This window comes from Microtus oregoni, unplaced genomic scaffold (assembly GCF_018167655.1).
Source record: "Microtus oregoni isolate MIOR12 unplaced genomic scaffold, Mior012 000029F_ref0000214, whole genome shotgun sequence".
Classification (NCBI taxonomy): domain Eukaryota; kingdom Metazoa; phylum Chordata; class Mammalia; order Rodentia; family Cricetidae; genus Microtus; species Microtus oregoni.
The window spans coordinates 4,515,463-4,536,025 of record NW_024543088.1 but is presented as its reverse complement, the minus strand read 5'-3'; the positions used below and the strand labels follow the sequence as shown (position 1 = coordinate 4,536,025).

Genomic DNA, 20,563 nt, shown 5'->3' with positions numbered 1-20,563 from the left:
CTAGGCCGGACAGCCAGGACTCCAATGGGTCTCTACAGACTCTAGCTTAGTCTCACATTGTACACTACTGCAAAACTAGATGGAATACTCAAATAAGCAGTCTCTGGTTACTAGACACCAACTTTTCCAGAGCTCTGACCCTGAAGGAGTATGACAGCAGAGATAAGTACTAGGGGCCATACTCCATTCCCACCCAGTTCAGAGTCTAAGCCCAGGGAATAAAACTTCCTAGTGGACTCCAGAATGGAGGCCAAACCTCAACACACAGGGAAAGAAGGATGCTTTGGCAATGTCTATCTAATACCCAGGTTAGGTTGCAGGCATGGCTCAGTTATAAAGAGTGCCTCAGTAGGGGCTAGAGAAATAGCTCAGTAGCATACAGGGCATACAGGAGGCACTGAATCCCATCCTCAGCACAGACAAAACACAAAATGAGCCAAACCTTAACAAAACTAAAAATGTTACCTAAAACCAAGGCCAACCTGAGTTTTTAAGGCACTATCTATCTCTAGGGAAGGCTTTGATGGTTCTCACAACCAAATGTGTGCTAGAATCACTCGGGGGCCCCACTTTCTTACCCCTAAACAAAAGACAGCAGGCAGCATACCAGGGGTGGGCTGAGAATGGGCATATCCTAGGAACCAGTGCATATCTGCTGGGCCTCCCTGGGATGAGCTGAGACTTTACTTCTGAGAGGAACCCTGAGGTTTCTGGCCTGTTCCCTCAGGTCCTGGTACCTAGGACCTGCACCATAACCAGCACTTTTACTAAAGTGTGGTATCCCCAGGATTAACTATCAAGAGACAACCTTCCCAGAGCCAGGTCTAGACTAGAAGTCACACTGGATCATGATCAAAGAAAACTGGTATATTTTCTGTGTGCACATTTGTAATCAGTGGCCCAAGTGCTAGTTAAGAAGGGAGCTTGCACTTTCCACCTGGAATGCTGTCCTGACCCAGCCTAGAAAGATGTAGCATTTGGTGCTGTATATGCCCCAAGTGAGGCTGTTAACTTGTAAGACACAGGCATACCAGTAGATGGTGTGTGCCTCGATTTACTGAGTCTCATGTGGTCTAGAAAGGTCTCAAACTTTCTAAGTAGCTTTATCTGCCTCCACCTCCCAAACCTCAGAATTCCAGACATGCATATCCATACCTAGTTTACTTGGGGTTTGGGATAAATCCAAGGCCTGGAGTGTACCAGGCCAGTGTTGTACCAACTGAGCTACACAAACATGCCACATTAACTGGGCAGTAAGGGTGCTGGGCTCCTTCTGTGCCCTCCTGAAGTATAAAGTTTGTTTTGTTTTTAAAGTCTTCCTCTGTTCCCTCTACCCTTCCAGGTGGTACAGATTAACAAACTGGGAGGTACAGTCTTTCTACAAAGTGTGTACACCAAAACAAATATACAAAGAAGAGTATACACTGTTATGACTACTAAATTGAACTTTCATACTTAAGATATCACAGTACAGACATTCTTCCTGTAAACCAGCCTAGTCATCCTCAGCCATCACTGTAACATTCAACAGTACAGTTGAAGCTTACACTAGCTCCCTTGAGAATGTCTGTCTCTCCCATTTGCCAACACTTCAAGTAATACTGGGATAATTATTTTGTTTGTCTGTTTGAGGCAGGGTCTCATTTAAAGGCCCAGGCTAGCCTTTAATTTGTAATTCTCTTGCCTTGGCCTGTTGACCACTGGGTACATTATGTTTTTTGTTTTTCTTTTAAAGAATCTTTTTAGCTGGTGTGGTGTTGTACATAATCAGCTGGCAAGGCAGAAGACCTATGTGAGTTCTAGGTCACCCAGGACTACACAATGAGACCCTGTCTTAAAAAAAGGAAGGGAGAGAAAGAAAAAGCAAAACACACACATGCGTGTGTGCGCGCACAAAGACACACACACACACACAAAACCAACCACCAAAAAACTAGTCCGGTCCAGAAAGGGCTCTCTGGTTTGCTATCATCTCCTGCGTGGACGTTCCTGTTGCTTAATAAGTCAGTTACTTAGCCAGCTTGAGCACATATACTGCCCACCAAAGTAACCCGGTAGTACCCCGCTGCTCAGGAGACCTTGAAAGTGGAGGGCAGGGGACCCTAGGTCCGAGGTCACCTGTGGGAAGGCAACAGCAGCATGTGCTGTTCACACGGCCGTCAGCAATGCTGTGCATGCCACCTCTGGAACGCAGGTTGTCTGAGACCCTGAGATAAGGTTCTTTTTTAAACATTATGTAAAAAAAAAATTTTAACTAGGGTGATTTACTAGATCATTTTCCAACATAAGGACAACTTCGGGTTAGACAGGTGGACTGATCTATCTCAACCAAGTCCTCTGAGTCAACCAATATTCTAAATCTCAGTTTTAAAATAATGCCATATGGAAGGCTACCCACACAAGAAGAATTTATAAAGAACAGAAGTTTGCCCCACACGAGACTATACTACACAGCCTGTGTGTGTGTGTGTGTGGTGTGTATATAGGCACCTGAGTGTGTGGAGGCCAGAGGACGACCTCAGGAGCTGTTTCTCAGACAATGTCTTACAATGCCACTCCCCCACGCACATCTGCCCGCCCAGTACTGGGATTATAAATTTGCAATGCCACACTGGCTTTTGTTTGTTTTGGTTTGTCGAGACAGAGTTTCTCTATGTAATTGTAACAGTCCTGGCTGTCCTGGAACTCACTCTGCAGATCAGGCTGGCCTTGAACTCAGATCCACCAGCATCTGCCTCTAGTGCTAGGATTAAAGGTGCATGTCACCACTGCCCAGCTCACACTCGCTTTTTTAAAAAAAGAAAAAAATAATAAGATCATGGACTGGGACTGGAAAGGTGGGTCAGTGGATAAAAAGTACTTGCTGCTGTTGCAAATCTTTCCAACATTGATATGGTGGCTCACAACTGTCTGTAACTGTAGTTCCAGGCACCTAATGAATGCCCTCTCTGAACTCTGAAGCCAATGCATGTGTGTGGTATGCTTACATACACACAGGTAAACACTCATACACATTACAAAAAATAAAAAGATAAATCTTTTGGACAATAAATTAAAGAAATAAAAACTACAAGTCAAACTTGGTCCTGTAAGCTCTTTACCAACCAAGCTATGTATCACCTACCTAGTCCAAAGCAATTACTTTAAAAAGCAGAATGTAACAGCTGTCAATGGTTCCAGGGCTCTTCTGTACCGTGGGCCTTTGTTCTTGAATATCATCCAAATCATATGATTTATCTTTGTTTTCAAGTCTCTTAAGACAGCTTTGTCATCTTTAAGAACATGGTGGTGAGCCGGGTGGTGGTGGCGCACGCCTTTAATTCCAGCTCTTGGGAGGCAGAGGCAGAGGGATGTCTGTGAGTCTGAGGCCAGCTACAAGAGCTAGTTCTAGGACAGGCTCCAAAGCTACAACAAAACCCTGTCTTGAGGAAAAAAAAAAAGGCTGGAGAGATGGCTCAGAGGTTAAGAGCACCGCCTGCTCTCCCAAAGGTCCTGAGTTCAATTCCCAGCCACCACATGGTGGCTCACAACCATCTGTAATGAGATCTGGTGCCCTTTTCTGGCCTGCAGGCACAGCACTGAGAATACTGTATACATAATAAATAAATAAATCTCTTTAAAAAAAAAAAAGACACCACGATGGTGAACAGGTTTAAAGCACACTTTCTAGCCATCTCTGAGACATGTTCTAATTATGTCTCTGTGTGTGTCTATGTGTGTGAAGCTGCCATTGAGGCCAGAAGAGGGCACTGGATCTCTGAAGGTAATGTTACAGGTGTTGATGAGCTGCCTGCCGTCGGTGCTGGGAACTGAGTTGGTCCTCTGCACAGTTAGCCAACGTGCCTTCTCTCCTCTCACCTTGCACAATTTAGAAATACTTTATCAAAATAATTTGTTTACCACTGCAAGTCAATCAAGAAACAGATGTGGAGGAAAAAGCTAACCACTTCCCTTTTCTGTCAATCCTGAAGTAATGAGCATCTAAAAGAAACAACCCTTTAATTGCTCACCATATCCCCCAAATACAACCAGATGTTTTCTCATAAATGAATAAATAAATAAAAGGACTTATACTAAAAATAAATTATTCTTAAACTTGTTTTTTTTATTTAAAAGTTTTAAAATATATATATATATTTATTTTTTGTTTTTTGAGACAGGGTTTCTCTGTGTATCTTGGCTGTCCTAGAACTCAGAGATGTACCTGCCTCTGCCTCCCCAAGAGCTGGGATTAAAGGCATGTGCCATCATGACCGGCAAGATTTATTGTTTATAAAACTGTGTATATGTGTGTGGATCACATGTGTGTGGGTACCCACTGGGGACAGAAGAAGAAAGTAACACTGTATCCACAAACATTCGGCTGCAAAGATGGCTCGTGTGTACTAAGCTAGAGGAATGGAACTATGATCTCAATCCCAGTGCCCCACTCATACTTGTAGCCCCAGCTTTGAGCAGAGGTAGAGACAGGAGAATCACTGGGGACCATGGGCTTTCAGCCTGGTTGAGAAAATGCCAGCTCGGAAGAGCTCCTACCTCAAAGGCATTCTCACTCAAAATGGAGTGATCAAGAAGGAATCTGACTCCCTCCTTCTGGCAGGACTCTACATACACACAAATAAAGAAATAAATCTATTTTAAAAAATTGGGACTCAAAAGCCTAAAGGCAAAAGGAGAATAAAAGCAGGACCAGTCATCTGTGCTAGGACAAAAGGAAACCTATGGTGTACAAACAGGAAGCGGCCTCTTCAGACTCAGTTCTGACACTTTTAAGACAGCCTGTTCACCAGCCAGAAACCAAAGCCACCAACCTAGTGCAAAGTGGTACTGCTAATCTATAGTGAGTGCTTCCTTAGGACTGCGAACAGACACATAAGGAGATTTCGTGGGTATAACCAGAAGCCTAAAGCAGTCAGAGGCCAGGAGGGAGCCAGGTACACTCACTCCCTACCCTGAGGCTTGCAGACTTCTCACACTGCTTATTTTCTAGACTCGGACCACATTCATGCTACTCCCTGGTGTTGGTTTAAGTGAAGTCCACCTTTGCTTTTATTTATCAATACTTCTTTAAGCAGAGAGCTCACGCCACAGCCTCATCTCTTTGGTTTCTTCCTTCCTTCCTCCATTCTTGCCTTTGTTTTTTGATTTGGTGTTTTTGAGATAGAGTCTCATGTATCACAGGTTGGTCTCAAACTCACTATGTAGTTGAGGATGTCCTTGAATTTCTTTTTGATGCTCCTGCCTTCTGAGTGTTGGGATTATATATGTGCATTACTATGCCCAGTTTATCATGTCCACTTGTAGGAATGTTAGCAGTCTACCAACTAAGCTGCATCCCATCCCCAGCCCCTCTCCCCAAACCTCACAACCTCTTCAGTTAGCTGTAAGAACAGCAATGTGAAGAGTGTGCCTGTGCCCAGGCAGACCTACCTGTGCAGGAAGTGCAGCTTATGCATGGCTGCCAACCCTGCAGCAATCTCACACGCCATCCTCTGCAGCAGCATGGTCTGTGAATCTCCCCGCACATGCTCTTGCTCATTGCGCAGGTAAGCCTTCAGGTCGCCCTGCGAAAACCAGCCCACGTGAGTGACAAGTGCAGCACCTAGACAAGCACTGCAGTTGATCTGAACTATTAGGATGACTTAATAAATGACTTAAAGGTAATTCCAACCAACCCAAAGTATATGTTATTTTACTTTAAGAATCATTCTCATTAGTTATTATACAAACACATACAGGACAAAATAGTAAATGGAATATAGTTGTATAACGATGCACAATTAAATTAAGCGTGGTGAAGATAGCTAGGAACCTCCAGGTTACAAAGAGGTGATGTGGAGAGCTAAAGTGTGCTATTCACACCACCTAACTTTCATTTCTAGGATACACGTGATTGGTAAGCGCTTTATCACGAGGTTCCACGGCCACCATTTATGCTTGAGTGAGCCATGGAGTAGAGGCTGAAAAAGGAAAAAAGGTGGAAGAGGTGAGGAAAGTCACTGAGTGCTAGCAACAATCAGGTCTCACTCAGCTTCCTTCCCCAGAGACCAACATGGGAAAGAACATTCCAGCCACTTGTAGACACTCACCAGTTCAATTCAATAAGCCTAGGAAGAGAAACCCTAGCCAGACATACTGGCATTCAGCACCCCAGCTACTCCCATGAGTGCTCTGGGCTACCTGTCTAAGGGGCGTAGGTGTGAGGAAATAATACATTATATTCTCCTTACACAAGAACAGACAGCTATTGAAGTGATCTAATCCAAGCGAAAGCTTTCTGGGGAGAGGAATGTGTACATCCACGTTTAAGAGTGTATACGTATTTGGAGGACAGAGGTCAGTCCTGGCACATTCCTCCATCACTCCCTACCTTAGTTTTGGGGCGGTGTCTCCTACTGGTCTGGAGCTTGCTTACCAGGCCTGACTGGCTGGCTAGTTCCAGGGATCCTCCTGTCTTTCTCTCCAGGGCTGAGACTACAGACACCACTGTCCTGGCTTTTCTTACTTGGGTTTTGGTAATTGAAACCAGGTATTCATATTTATATGGTAAGCATTTCACCAACTGCACCATCTCCCCAACCCCCAAACTGAAGACTTTTATCATCTGCTAGTAAAGTAGAAAACAACTCAAGAACTTTCAGTTTTCTTTAAATCCGACTCAAGACTCAGAAGTTCTCCTCGGCCAACTTTCGTGTAACTTACTGAAGACGTGAATTTGTCAGACTCCACCCAAGATAAAATTTTCAAACTTAATATTCCTCCACAGACGGCTGTCCATGTTTAATTCTTGGTACACAATAACGCAGCATTTAGGCCCCGCCCAGGACCTGCATTTGTTTCTATTCCTAGTGTTAGGGATCTACAGCAGAAGGCTTTAAAACTGCTACCCATGGTGCATACTTTAAACTTCAGGCATTCTGCAGACACAGAACTGCTGCTTAGGAGAATTAAGAAATTTGCTCAAGATAATGCCTGTCTCTCATACTTGAAAGGAAGAAGCAAGAGGATGAAGAATTGGAGGTCACTCTTGGTTACAAAACTGACTTAAAGCCAGCCTGGAATACATGAAACCCTACTGAAGGAAAGAAAAAAGGAAGGAAGGATAGAAGGAAGAGAGAGAAAAAAATTTTGTTCCGAAAAACTATGCTTACATTTTTTTAGTATACTATCTAGCCAAGAAAATTCTAGTCAGCTAACAAGTAAATTAAACCAATAGGCAGATGAAATCAATTTATTCTACAAAAATAAATGTGAGCTAACTTAAGGTCCATCGCACACACCTGTGGAATCCCGAATCCCAACCACAGGTCACATTAGCTTTACAGGGAAGCAGCATCCTCTCCAGTATACTATGGACACTCAGTCACCACCATCACGGTGCACTTCCAACCATCCAGTATTAGCATGCACACCCACATACCACATTCACCCCCAGTCACCCAGCACCACCATGCACATCCAAGCACACAACCAGATCACCAATATCATGCACAGGCAGCACCACTGATCACCATCAGCACTGCCAAGCACACTCATACCCTGCCATACACACTCATACCCTGACATGCACACTCATACCAAACACAGAAAACTTTCTCCCTTTGTTCCTGCTAGAATTCCTCACCCCAATACAAACAGCTCTTCATAAAGGCTAGGCTCTTTCCAGCTGTGCGAATTGGGGGCATGATGAAAGATTTGAATAACAAACTAATTCTGAGAAGTTCTAGCAGGAAACTCCAGGACTATAGGCAAATGGACTTTCCCTAAGACAGGCCTTATAAAAACAAAATATAGAAATAGCATTTAAATGCACTGAAGCTTCCAATCAAATGGTTTTTTTTTTTCCCTTAGCCTCATTGCTGCAGCATACCCAAATAAAGAAAAACCTACTGGCCAGGCAGTAGTGGTGCATGCCTTTAATCCCAGCACTCAGAAGTTCAAGACCAGCCTAGTCTACAGATCAAGTTCCAGGACAGTCAGGGTTAGACAGAGAAACCCTGTTTCTTTGGGGAGAGGGAGAAGTGGGGAAGAGAGAAGAAAAACCTACTTTCACATAATTATGCTCCCTCTTGCCAATTTGCAAAGCAAGTAGCAGCTCTTGGTGAAAAGTTTACAAAATGACTGTGGCTGTGAAATGGAGTTGTTTTTCAAGATCACCTGAAGTATGTCCACGGCCACTCCTATTCTTAAATTGCCTTTTCCAGGTGACATCCCTGAGTGACTCTCAAAATCCCTAAGGGGCCCAGCCACCCCTCCAGAGGAAGACGCGGGTTGTGTGTGCAGGACTCACAGTTAGGTCTATGGTCCTGAAGTACTCTGGACCTCTCCTGATACCAGTTTAAAACAGCAAACAACTGGAGGCACATGGTGGACACCTTTTTAGTCTCAGCACTTGGGAGGTAAAGGCAGGATCTTGGTGAATTCAAGACAGGCCTGGCCTACACAACAAATTCCAGAATAGCCAGCATTACATAGAAAGAGACCCTGCCTCAAAATCAATCAACCAGTCAATCAACCAACCAATCAATCAACAATAGCTTTCAATTACAATAAAAGAATTTTTACCTCAAGAAAAGCTCTAAAAAAGATTCAGTCTATCTAAAACAGACAAATGAATATTTAGATATTTGGGGAGGTGTGTGCAGAGACAGAAAGACAGAGAGCGCAACAGAGACATGGGAACTGAACCCAGGGCACTCCATTCCCAGTCCTTTTTTGGTTTTTTATTATGAGGCAATGTTTCATTGTGTTGCCTAGGCTGAACCTGAATTTGTGATCCTCTTGACTCAGACTCCTGAGTAGCTAAGAGTACAGGCCTATGCCCATTGGGCCCAGCTTGTCTTACTTATATTTTAATTGTGCTTACTGAATAGACAATCACTACTGTGTATTCTTTAAGGAAAAATTAAAAAAAAATTCACCAAGAACCTCAATGTGTTTTTAATTAAATTCCCTTTATTCAGGTTTTAAAATGTAAGGAAACTCAAGAACAACAATTTACGGACACTAGATGGCAACAGAGAGCTACACCTAGCACTAGGAACAGAAGCACCTTGCAAGGACTTGGAATTCTGAGTGCTCAAAGGCCCTGGTAAACTCCAACACAAAGGTCCAGGGGCCCCTTATACGGGGTTTTGGCAGATCACTGAGCACAATGAATTAATTTTTAATACATTTTAATGTTAACACAATGTAACAGAAGCAGTAAATAGCCTTATAACTGAAACACAAGTCATTTGTAAAGAACTTTGTTTTGAGACAAAATCTCATGTAGCCCAGGCTGGCCTCGAATTCAGGTAGGGATAAACCTGAATTTCTCTTACCTTCTTGACTGAAGTGTGTCCCAGCATGACCCTTAATGAAATGGGCGTGCCCCAGCTGAAGCACACGGAGGCCTGTATCTGGATGCCATCCTAACATCTCCTGCCTCTTCGTTGTGGCCCTCGCCACCATCTCCTCGAGTCTTCTTCCAGCTCCACTACTCCATCAGCTCTCAGGGAAAAGCAACAAAACCCAAACCTTTCTGGCTCCTCCTCCTCCTAGCCAGCTCTTGCTACTTTCCTGTTTCTGCCATCCTTCCTGAATGGACTCCTCTCATGGCTGCATCTTCTGGCCTCCTTCCTTGCATGAGCCTCTCTGCCCCCAACATAACTGCACCCACTATTCATCTACAGCTGCTGAATGCCCCCCCCCCCGCCATCCCCACTGCTAGCAGCTCTGCCAAAAGCTAGCAAAACCAAAACAAAACCAAACAAACAAACAAAAAACCCAAGGGGTCTCGTTCTCCCTTCAAGTCTAACCTTTACATGGGGCAGCCTGATCGCTTACTGAGTAAAGGTGCTTAATACCATGCCTGGCAACCTGAGCTCCATCCCCATACCCCACGTGGTAGAAAGAACCCACTCTAAGATGGTTTCCCCACGGCACACATGTGCTTCCCCCACCCTGCCCCACACAAAATAAATAAACGTTGTTGTGTTTTTATGGCTGTGAGCTGAACCCAGGCCTTGTTCATGCTAAACAGGGGATCTACCACTGAGCTACACCCCAGCCCATCACTGGTGGATTCTTGGCAAATGCTCTATTGCTGATCCAAAGCCCTAGCCTTTAATATTTGTATTATTATTTTATTCTCATGCATGTTTTACCTTAATGTATGTCTGTGCACTGCAGGTGTGCACTGCTTGTGGATGTTAGAAAAGGGAAATAGAGTTAGAGTGGGCTGTGAGAGCAGCCAAGCGGGTGTAGGGATTAAACCCAGCTCCTCTGAAAAAGCAACAAGTGTCCTTAACTGCTTAGCCATTTCTCTAACCCCAGTTCCAACCTTTTAAGCCCACATTTAAAACCCCCAGCACACTGTTGTTTGCAGATGACCATTTTCTTTGTTTACTCGACTAGAAGAAAGCTGTGGCTGGGTGGTGGCGCACGCCTTTAATCCCAGTACTTGGGAGGCAGAGGCAGGTGGATCTCTTGTGAGTTCGAAGCCAGCCTGGTCTGCAGAGCAGGTTCCTGGACAGCCAGGGCTACACTGAGAAACCCTGTCTCCGGAATAAAAAATAAAAATAAAAAAAGCTGTGAACACAGCTATGTCTTCACCTGTTTCCTACTGTCCCTAAGCCCCACAACAATACTGGACACAGATATGTTTAACATATCTGTTTGATGAGCAGGAGAAGGCAGAAAATTTTTGGAGAAGCTCCAAATGATGTGCTCCAAGTTCAAGCTGAGCCAGTCACATTCCCATGCCACGCCATGCCAGCATTTCATTAACAGTCTAATAATGATGAACTTAGTAAATCTATAATTTCAGATTTTTATTGGGCTTATAAATTTATGGCCTCGTTATTTTGTACATAAAACATAGTCAAAGATATATACCCATGGGAAATATTTTCCTTTCTTTTTCTTTTCCACTTGCACTACAGAAGTGTGCACCAATCTCATTACAGATGGTTGTGAGCCACCATGTGGTTGCTGGGAATTGAACTCAGGACCTCTGGAAGAGCAGCAAGTGTTCTTAACCACTGAGCTATCTCTCCAGCCCCACTTTTTATTTTTTTATACAGAGTCTCACTTTGAAACACAGCCTGGCCTAGAAGTGTCTGTGTGTAAGAAGCAGGCAGCCTCTTGGCTCAGCCTCCTGAGTGCTAGGATCACAGGCCTGAGCCAATGTACCCAGCAGGCAGCAGGGACTAGACACTGAAAGCAGAAGCTGAGGGCTCAGATCCTGAACCACAAGCATAAGCAGAGAGAGCACAATGGGAATAGCACAGGCTTTATAATTCCCAGCCCACCTCTAATAACATACTTCTCCCACTAAGGCCACAACCTTCTCCATACAGCATCACCAACTGAAGAGCATCCAAGCGTCCAGGACTACAGAGACATCTCATTCAAACCATCACTTTGGCACACCATCTGGATGATCCCAATAACATCTAACTGATTTTTTCTATGGAAAGTTCCACCACTGTATAGTAAATGCTATTGATTTTACTTCTAGCAGAGGATCTGTATTACTGTAAAGCTCACTTAAATATGGTCTTTGTTCTTGAAAGGTACATCTCCAGAGTCCTTCCTCAGAGATAATGACAGCTCGGTGGGATGTCAAAAAGACACATGAAATCAATAACAAAGGCCAGTCAATGCCCAAAAGGAGGCTGGCACTGGCTGGGACCCCCCTTCCTATGCCCACCTCCAGGTCTAAGAGCAATGACAGTGCCCTGAACTTTGTCTAGCTAGGTCAGCTGCTCTCCCACAGAGAAATGTGCTACCTCTCTTCAGAAACCCACTTTCTGAAGAGTTGAGAGTGCCCCCCTAGCAAGTAGGAAGCCTTGAGTTCCATCTCTAGCACAGCATAAACTGTGTGCAGTGGTTCTTGCCTGTAATCCCAACACTGAGAGTTGGTAAAAGGATTGGAAGTTCAAGGTCACCCTGAGCAACACTGAAATCTACCTGCTGTCTTAGTGGCCTGGCCGGACATTCAGGAGCACCACTTGAAATGCCCAGCACCCCTGCTCTGGAGGCAGCAAGGGACGTGAAAGCACAAGCGAATGTGAGGACATGCACTCTACCCTTCAGCATCTCAGCTCCCAGCCTGGCCTCAAACATGCTCATAAACCTACCTTCCTAGTCCGGACGTGTTCCTCCCAGCAGGTCCGGCCTGTCTTGCCCCCTTCAGCACTACCATTTACCTGACCTGTCACCATGCTTCCAGGCGTGGGCCGGCCTTTCCCACCTGAAGAAAACCTATCTACTCACTCTGTAAATTTCACTTGCAGGTGAAGCCTCTCTTAAGATCCCAATCTGAATCTCTACACTTCTCTGGGGTGGCTCAGTGGCAGGTCTCTTACCTGCATGTTCAAGATCCCTGGCTGCATCTCTAATACAGCAAACATTCTAGGGGGAAAAAGGTAGGACTGCCAAGATGGCTGACAAGATAGTCTGTTAGGTAAAGGTGCTTGACACCAAGCCTGATGGTCTGAGTTTGACTCTTGGAATCTACACAGTGGAAGGATAGAGTTGACTCCTGAAAGTTCTCCTCTGACTTCTACATGTATGTATGCCACCACATGTGCACACTCCCAAACATATACAACATACACACAATAAAATTAAATTACAACTTTAAAAATAAAACAAAAGCTATTCATCTTAAATTTTCTCCCAGCACACCACCATGTTTACCTGAGGTTGAGCAACTTGGGTCTCAGCAGCACTGTCATTAGCCACTTAAATCTTTATTTAATTAGCAGTTAGATCCATTTAAGAAAGTGAAAATAATTACTGGGCTGAGGAAATGGCTCAGCTGGTAAAGTGCTCTGCTGTGTACACATGATGATCTGAAGTTGGATCCCAAATAGCTACATAAAAACCAGGAGCCTGGAATTCCAGCACATCAGGGAGGGGTTGGGGCAGGGCACACAAAGATCCCTGGAGTTCACTGGCCAGTGAGGGACCTTGGCCACAAAAAAAAAAAGTGGAGAAGTGATTTAAGAATACATTTTATGTCAGCCTCTGGTTTTCATATGCATATGTGTGCACCTGGAACTGACAGGCCAGGTGAGTCACCTGCAGGTACACTGGCAGGGCAGCCTTATCATGCTGGAATTCCCTGAGCACTAAGTACAGCTCTCAGAGCTCCACACACATTCAGTACATTTTTGGTGGATGAGCAATCCTTAACTGGAACACTCTCACTGCCTTGTATCCACTACGGTGCTAGGGCAAGTTACATAAAACCCTGCAGTAATCTTTCAAGTTCTGTTCCAAGCACAGCCACCATCAAGCATTATAAGCTGGCCATTGAGGACCTGCCACAAACTCATTCGGCAGAGCTGTCGCCGAATGTTCAGAAGTGTTCCAAGTATTTTAAAGCAATGCTGGTAACTGTATATGAATTACTTAGATGCAAAAATATTCTCCCTTGATTACGCAGGAGGTGCTCTCAGCAAGCACAAGTGCCGTTTGGTTAGTGTCCATCCAGGCTTACGACCTAAGAGCAGATGGAGACAGCCAGTCTTTTGTGGCTGCAGTGGCTTAGGACCAGGTTTAGGACCAGAGGGTGGCTCCTGCCTTTGGATGACATTCCTCCATTCAATATGGCCTGTTTCTGAGAACGCGATGAGTAAGCATGTAGGGAACAGGGCTCCACGTACATTGAGGCCACTGAGCCCAGGGGATAGCCCTGTAGTCTGTGCAGGTGGACATCATTTTCAGCTCCTGAGGCCACCTGACACCTACTACAGTACAGTCTGCACAAACTGAGCTTAGGGTAGCCAGACTTCAAAACCCAATCTGCTGAAGAACCAATCTGGAGGTTTTCTAGGATCAGAAGTGAGCACAAAGCTGGCTCATGGGGACGAATGTCACTTCATCTGAACAGCTTTAATCCTGGTATGACACTAACCACTCTAACACACCAAGCAATGACAGTGCTTGATCGGTGTCAGTTTTGGATTCTCCTGTTTCTACCTCCCATTCACTGAAGGAACACCGGGTTTACAGAGTACATTCTACCGTACAGCTTTGCATGGTTCTAGGGACTGAACTCAGTTCTTAATGCACTCAGAGCAAATGCTTTTACCCATTAAGCCCCAGAGAGTAGGTTTCTGATGAGCCCTCAAATGCAGGTACAGGTGTTCATTTACTGGCCTGAACTCTCCAGTCTTGTTAGTTACACTCAACTAGAGGAAAGGAAGCGAAATTCAAACTGACAGGGGAAACTGAAACAATATTAATCAAAAATCCAAAAGAAGGGGGCTAGAGACATGGCTCAGAAGGGTGCTTCCTGTTCTCTCAGGACCAGAGTTATTCCAGCTCCCACTGCAACTCACAACTATCTGCAATTCCAGTTCTATAGTGATATTTTATTGATGTTTTAATAAATAAAGCTTGCCTAAAGATTAGAAGGGCAAAGCTAAGCCACTAGAGCTTTCTAGTTTTCTGGTTGAACCCCCATATCTGACTCTGGGCTTTTATTATTCGTGCTACATAGTTCTAGGGAATCCACTTTCCCTCAAGGCCTCCATGGGCACCGAGCACACATGCAGTGCACACAGACATAAACAAAACACCCAGAGATGTAAAATAAAATTGGGGGGAGGGTCCAAAAAAGGGTAGAAAGAAATTTCCAAAGACTATACTAACTAGGATAAGCATATAGACCACATGGTCCAGATTAGCATTGCAGGTTAGCAATCATTTAAGCAGAGAAGAATGAATGAGGTACACCTGGCGAAAGAAGTTAAGTCCTAACTACAGGAAAGTCACTTTGACCAGATTATTATTATAGTGCTTTACTGTTATAAATGCTTTGTTTGGGGTGCGGGAGTTGAGACAGGGTTTCTCTGTATAATAGCACTAGCTGTCCTGGAACTAGCTCTGTAGACCAGGCTAGCCTAGAACTCTGACTGCTTCTGCCTCCCAAGTGCTGGGATTAAAGGTGTGCGCCACCACAACACGGCTGTTATCAATGCTTTTAGTCTTCAAGAGAACCCTTTCACAATGACAAACAGGTTAAGTTTTTTAAGACACATCAAGTCTGTATCTATATCTCTCACATAAGGCATCAAGAAGTATAAAGGAAAACCACTAGAATTATCAGGAGAAATCAAGAAAATGCATAACCAGCATGCAAGGTTCTTTTAACTATTATGTTGTAGTTTTGTGTGTGTGGTATGTGCATGTGTGTGTACCTAGATGTAAATAGACCAGAGGAGGATATCAGGAGCCCTCCTCTATTGCTGTATACCTTATTTCTATGAAACAGGGTCTCTCAATGAACCTGGAGCTTGACATTTCTTATCTAGTCTGGTAGCCTGAGAGCCACAGGATCCTTATGTCTCTGTCCTCCTATAGAGATGGCGTTAAAGACATGGAACACCAGATTGGTTGTACTTTTATGTTGGCACAGGGGATTTGAAGTCAGGTTTTCATGCTTGGACAGCAAATGTTCTTATCTACTAAGCTATCTCCCCAGGTCCTGGGGCAGTAGACTTTTAATATACCTCTTTCAACAATGTTAGAACACTTCACAACCCTCACCCTAAATTGAGGATATAGATTTGAACAAAGGTATAGACTAACTCAAAAGCTCATAAAACACACATGAAATAATGTTAGAATACTGACTGGTGTTTGTGTGTTTATGAATTCGTGCATGCATGTGCTATCATATATAGAGAGAGACAAAAAACAAAAGGCAAGGGACTGGAAGATGGCTCAGAGTTAAGAGCACTGCCTGCTCTTCCAGAGGTCCTAGAGTAAAGATGAATGCAACTTAGAAACTAGCTGCAGTTGGCTGGGTGGTAGTGGTGTGCATTTTTCTAATCCCAGTACTTGGGAAACAGAGGTAGGCGGATCTTTGTGAGTTCAAGGCCAGCCTGGTCTACAGAGTGAGTTCCAGGACAGCCAGTACTGTTACACAGAAAAACCCTGTCTCAAAACAAGCCCCCACCTCCCCCAACACAAAGACAGCTTTGGCATCAACTGACCCAATGTTTAAACAGTAAAGCAGAAAAACACCTTTGCGGCTATAAATCAAGCCATAGGGATCTAGGGTCACACTATGAAGGAATCCAACTAAAGCTAATATCAAACTTATTAACTTCTTTGATTAACTGATTAATTCCTTGGGATTTAACCACTTTTGCCAAGGATAAAAATATCTGAAGTATATTTAGGAGTTAAAGCTAAATGCACAGCATAGTCTGCTTTCTTTTTTAGCAGCAGAATGTTATCTGTGTGAACTGGAATTTACTTTGGGGCACTCCCACTTCTCTGTACACAGTCAAGGAAGTTTTAGTGTTCTGAAAACTGAGAAATCAAATAAAATCTGGCAAATTAAATTACATTCTTACCATTCATTTTTGAAAATAACAAATTATTATGTGTTAAAAATAAGCTTAAAAGATGAAGTATTCTGCAATGGGGGAAAGATGTTTATTCAAAATTTTCACATAGAAATTGCTATTAAAAGTATTCATACACCTGCATGAAGAATAATCTTTCCAACTATCAATATCCATAGGTTACATGCCTAGAAAAAAAATGCCCTTTTTTGGAGGGAGTGTCTCACACAGCTCCAGCTGACCTCAAATTCATTCTGTAGCTGAGGATGACCTTGAATCCTGATCAATGAATTTGACAGTATAAATGCATACATTACTGTTTTTAAAATCTGAAAGGGGCTAGAGAGATGGCTTAGTAGATCAAGTGTGAAGACCAGAGTTTGGATCCCCACTACCCATATGAATGCTGAGCAGGTGTGGCAGCCTCCCTGAAATTCCAGTGTGTGGAAGGTTGGAGCAAAATGGCCAGCCAGATTAGCCCTATGTGTGATGTGGGATTTCCCTCTGTATGCTATGAATATGTTTTATTACTATTGGTTATTAAAGAAGATGTTTTGACCAATGGCTTAGTAAAGTCAGGTGGGAAATCCGAACAGAGACTTAGAGAGAAAGCAGGTAGAATCGGAGAGATGCTATGTAGCTGCCAGAGACAGACGCCCATCCTTACCAATAAGCCACAGCCTCGTGCTGATACACAAACAAATAGAAATGGGTTAATTTAAGATATAAGAGCTAGAAATATGAATGAACCATTAGCCAAACAGTATTGTAATTAATATAGTTTCTGTGTGATTATTCGGGCCTGTTTGGTCAGGAAATGACAAGTAGTCTCCAACTACATATGTGAGCACTCAGGGTTCAGCAAAAGACTTTGCCTTCATGACTAATATTCTAGAGAGTGACCGAAGAAGACCACTGACATCAACTTCAGGTCTCCATGTGCAACTGCACACATGCCCCACACATGCAAATATGCATACACATACACACAAATATATAAGCAAAAAAGAATCTGAATGACTAGTGGTATTCTGTTGGTAAGAGTTTTCATGGGTTACCCTGATGGGTGAAAAATCAATTTCAAAACGCCTGGCTGGTGTGAGGACCATGGGCCCTCAGGAAGGGTATGGAGGATCCATGTTCTAGCTCGCCCATATAGTGCTACCTAGTATATGCTTAAACTCCATGACTTTTCAGTCATATGTACAATACTGACAAGTATTAAAAGCTTAATCAGAGCCTGGAGAATTCAACATGGTAGTAACAGTAAACACCTCAAGTTGGGGTTGGGTACACTGAACTCTAGAAAGGTAACAAAGGTGACGAGCTAACACATCACAAAGTACTTCAATGGGTAGACATTAGTGCCCCATCCACCATTTCTGGGTGGAAAAGAAAATAAAAACTGCAAACAACCCTTGAACACTGCAACTGGAATTTCTACTAAAAACTTACCAGGTCGCAGAACTCAAACACCAGAAGGTAGGGAATTGCTTCCACGCACTGCCCCACACACTGAAGGACATTCGGATGCTGAAGAATACTGATAAAAATAAAAGCCACAGCACTGTTCATCAAGAAATATGCTAGTGCTTCGCATTTTAACATCACAATGATTTCAATTACAGCATGACAAACTCAAAAGGCCACATCACAACCGAGGATAGTGACACAAGCCTTTAAATTCTAGCATTTAGGAGTTAAAGTTTAAGGCCAGTCTGGTTTACAAAGCAAGTTCTAGGCCAGCAAGTAAGTAACTACAGCAAGTAACTACACAGTAAGATGCTCTCTCAGGGCCTCCTGCATGCTGGGCAAGCACTCTTCCACTGAACCTCACTTCTTGCCCAAAGTGACTCTTGCATGTTGATCCTGTATCTTGCAACCTTGGTGAATTTATTATTTTTTCTAGATTTTTTTTCTAGTAGATTCCTTGGGATTTTCTACATAAACTTGTATTTCCCTATCATATCAAGTGTGCAGCACATGTTCAGTGAAGTGTCTGTGTGATGACTGCCTTGAAATCCATGACAGACAGCTCAAGCATCCCAGTGCTATTGCCTTTTCTTTCTTTTTTCTTTTTCATGACAAGGTTTCTTTGTGTATACCTGGCTGTCCTGGAACTCACTCTGTAGACCAGGCTGGCCTTGAACTCACAGAGATCCACCTGCCTCTGCCTCCCAAATGCTGGGATTAAAGGTGTGCACAACTGCCGCAGGTGCAGGCTTATTGTCTTTTCTTATTCAAGCAAAGTGATTGAACAGTTCTTAACTGACTATTGGGCACTGGTGGGTTTAATGAGACAGGATTTTCTGGCAGAAGTCTCAAAGTAGTTTTAAAAATTTAATTTTCAGAATCGCAGCCTGCTTATAGAACATATACAAAGGCTTACTTACTAATAAGGCTCTCCATTTTTCAGGAAAGTATCTTGTTCCTTTGGGCTTGCACTTGCTTTTAACTCCTTCACTATGACTCTTGCTACGCTGGTGCCCGTGTAAGTCTCTCCCAGGAGGACCTAAAAGCAAACAATGATTTTCCTTGTCACTTCTACCAAAATGAGAAAGAAATACGCGTTACTGAGTAGGAAATACGAAGGAAACAAGTAACAGTTAAATGCCCTGTTACCTTGCACACCAACTGACAAAGCTTAGGAAACTCAAACCCTTATCTGGGTATGTTAGTGTATGCATGGAACCCCACACTGTGGAGGCTGGTAAAGGAAGCTACAGCATTCATAAAAGGCTAGGCTGGGCTATACAGAGACATCCTGCTGAAAGGACAGAAAGGGGGAAAAAAGGGAGAAAGGGAAGGAAACAGAAAAAAGGGGGGGGGAGGAAGAAAAGAAAGGAAGGGAGGACTGTAACAGAGGGGCCACTTTAAAGCATTCACCAGGTATTTAAACATTAATGTTATTTATCTTTTGTTTTCTTGGAAATGCCTTTTTCATGGAAATGAAAACACAACAGCCCCAGCTCTCCTCACGAGCACTTCAGGTGCACTGTTACTGTCTACACAAGGTGGTCGGGTGACAAACAGCTAACAAGCCATTATCACAAGACACTTAAAAACCCATGGTATTCTGATGACATTGACATCAGGCCTTTGACTTGTCACAAAACTTCAGCCAAACCACAGAAAAATACCACTCCCCTGAATTAGAAGGTGAAATGAACGCCCTCCTAAGAACTTGCTACAAGGAAAAAGTTACATATAGGGCAGCACAAAACATTTCCAAACACAGCTTATCTCGGAGTGATGGATAGTAAAGGATTATTTAACTAGAAAATGATCAAGACTGACTGACTTCCTTTTGAAACAGTTTCTGAAGAGATGAATCAGGTGGTAAAGTGTTTGTTCTATAAGCACGAGGACCTAGTTCAATCCTCAAAAACCCACCTAAAGAAGCCAGGTGTGGAGGGTGCACCTGTGTAATCAATCATAGGCCTGAGAATGCAGCGACGGGAAGCTCCCTGGAGTTTACAGGCAGCCAGTCTAGCTTAATATAGCCTAATTGATGAGCTCCAGGTACAGTGAAAGACTCTGCCTCAAAAAATAAAGTGGACAGCGACTGAGAAATCAATGTTAACCTTTGGTCTCCATGCATGCATAGGAAATATATACCATACATAGAGAGAAAAAAGAGAGACAGACTGTCACTAAGTCAAAAAGGCAACCTACTGACTGGGAGAAGATCTTCACCAACCCTGCAACAAAGGTCTGATCTCCAAAATATATAAAGAACTCAAGAAACTAGACTTTAAAATGCTAATTAACCCAATTAAAAAATGGGGCACTGAACTGAACAGCGAATTCTTAACAGAAGAAGTTCAAATGGCCAAAAGATACTTAAGGTCATGCTCAACCTCCTTAGCAATCAGGGAAATGCAAATCAAAACATCTTTGAGATATCATCTTACACCTGTCAGAATGGCTAAAATCAAAAACACCAATGATAGCCTTTGCTGGAGAGGCTGTGGAGAAAGGGGTACACTCATCCTTGCTGGTGGGAATGCAAACTTGTGCAATCACTATGGAAATCAGTGTGGCGGTTTCTCAGGAAATTTGGGATCAACCTACCCCTGGACCCAGCAATACCACTCTTGGCAATATACCCAAGAGATGCCCTATCATATGACAAAAGCATTTGTTCAACTATGTTCATAGCAGCATTATTTGTAATAGCCAGAACCTGGAAACAACCTAGATGTCCTTCA

General features: G+C 43.5%; 1 protein-coding gene across 2 annotated transcripts in view; it reads right to left on the bottom strand.

Moving 5' to 3' along the window:
• The window catches only part of Lmtk2 (lemur tyrosine kinase 2), a 96,940-nt gene that overhangs the window by 26,912 nt on the left and 49,465 nt on the right, over positions 1–20,563 (bottom strand). For both annotated transcript variants that reach the window (XM_041677778.1, XM_041677779.1), the window contains exons 5-7: positions 18,746–18,864; positions 17,808–17,895; positions 5,431–5,564 (exon numbers count right to left, since the gene is read on the bottom strand). In XM_041677778.1, coding sequence (XP_041533712.1) covers positions 5,431–5,564; positions 17,808–17,895; positions 18,746–18,864 — 341 coding nt within the window. The remainder of the gene's footprint in view (positions 1–5,430; positions 5,565–17,807; positions 17,896–18,745; positions 18,865–20,563) is intronic.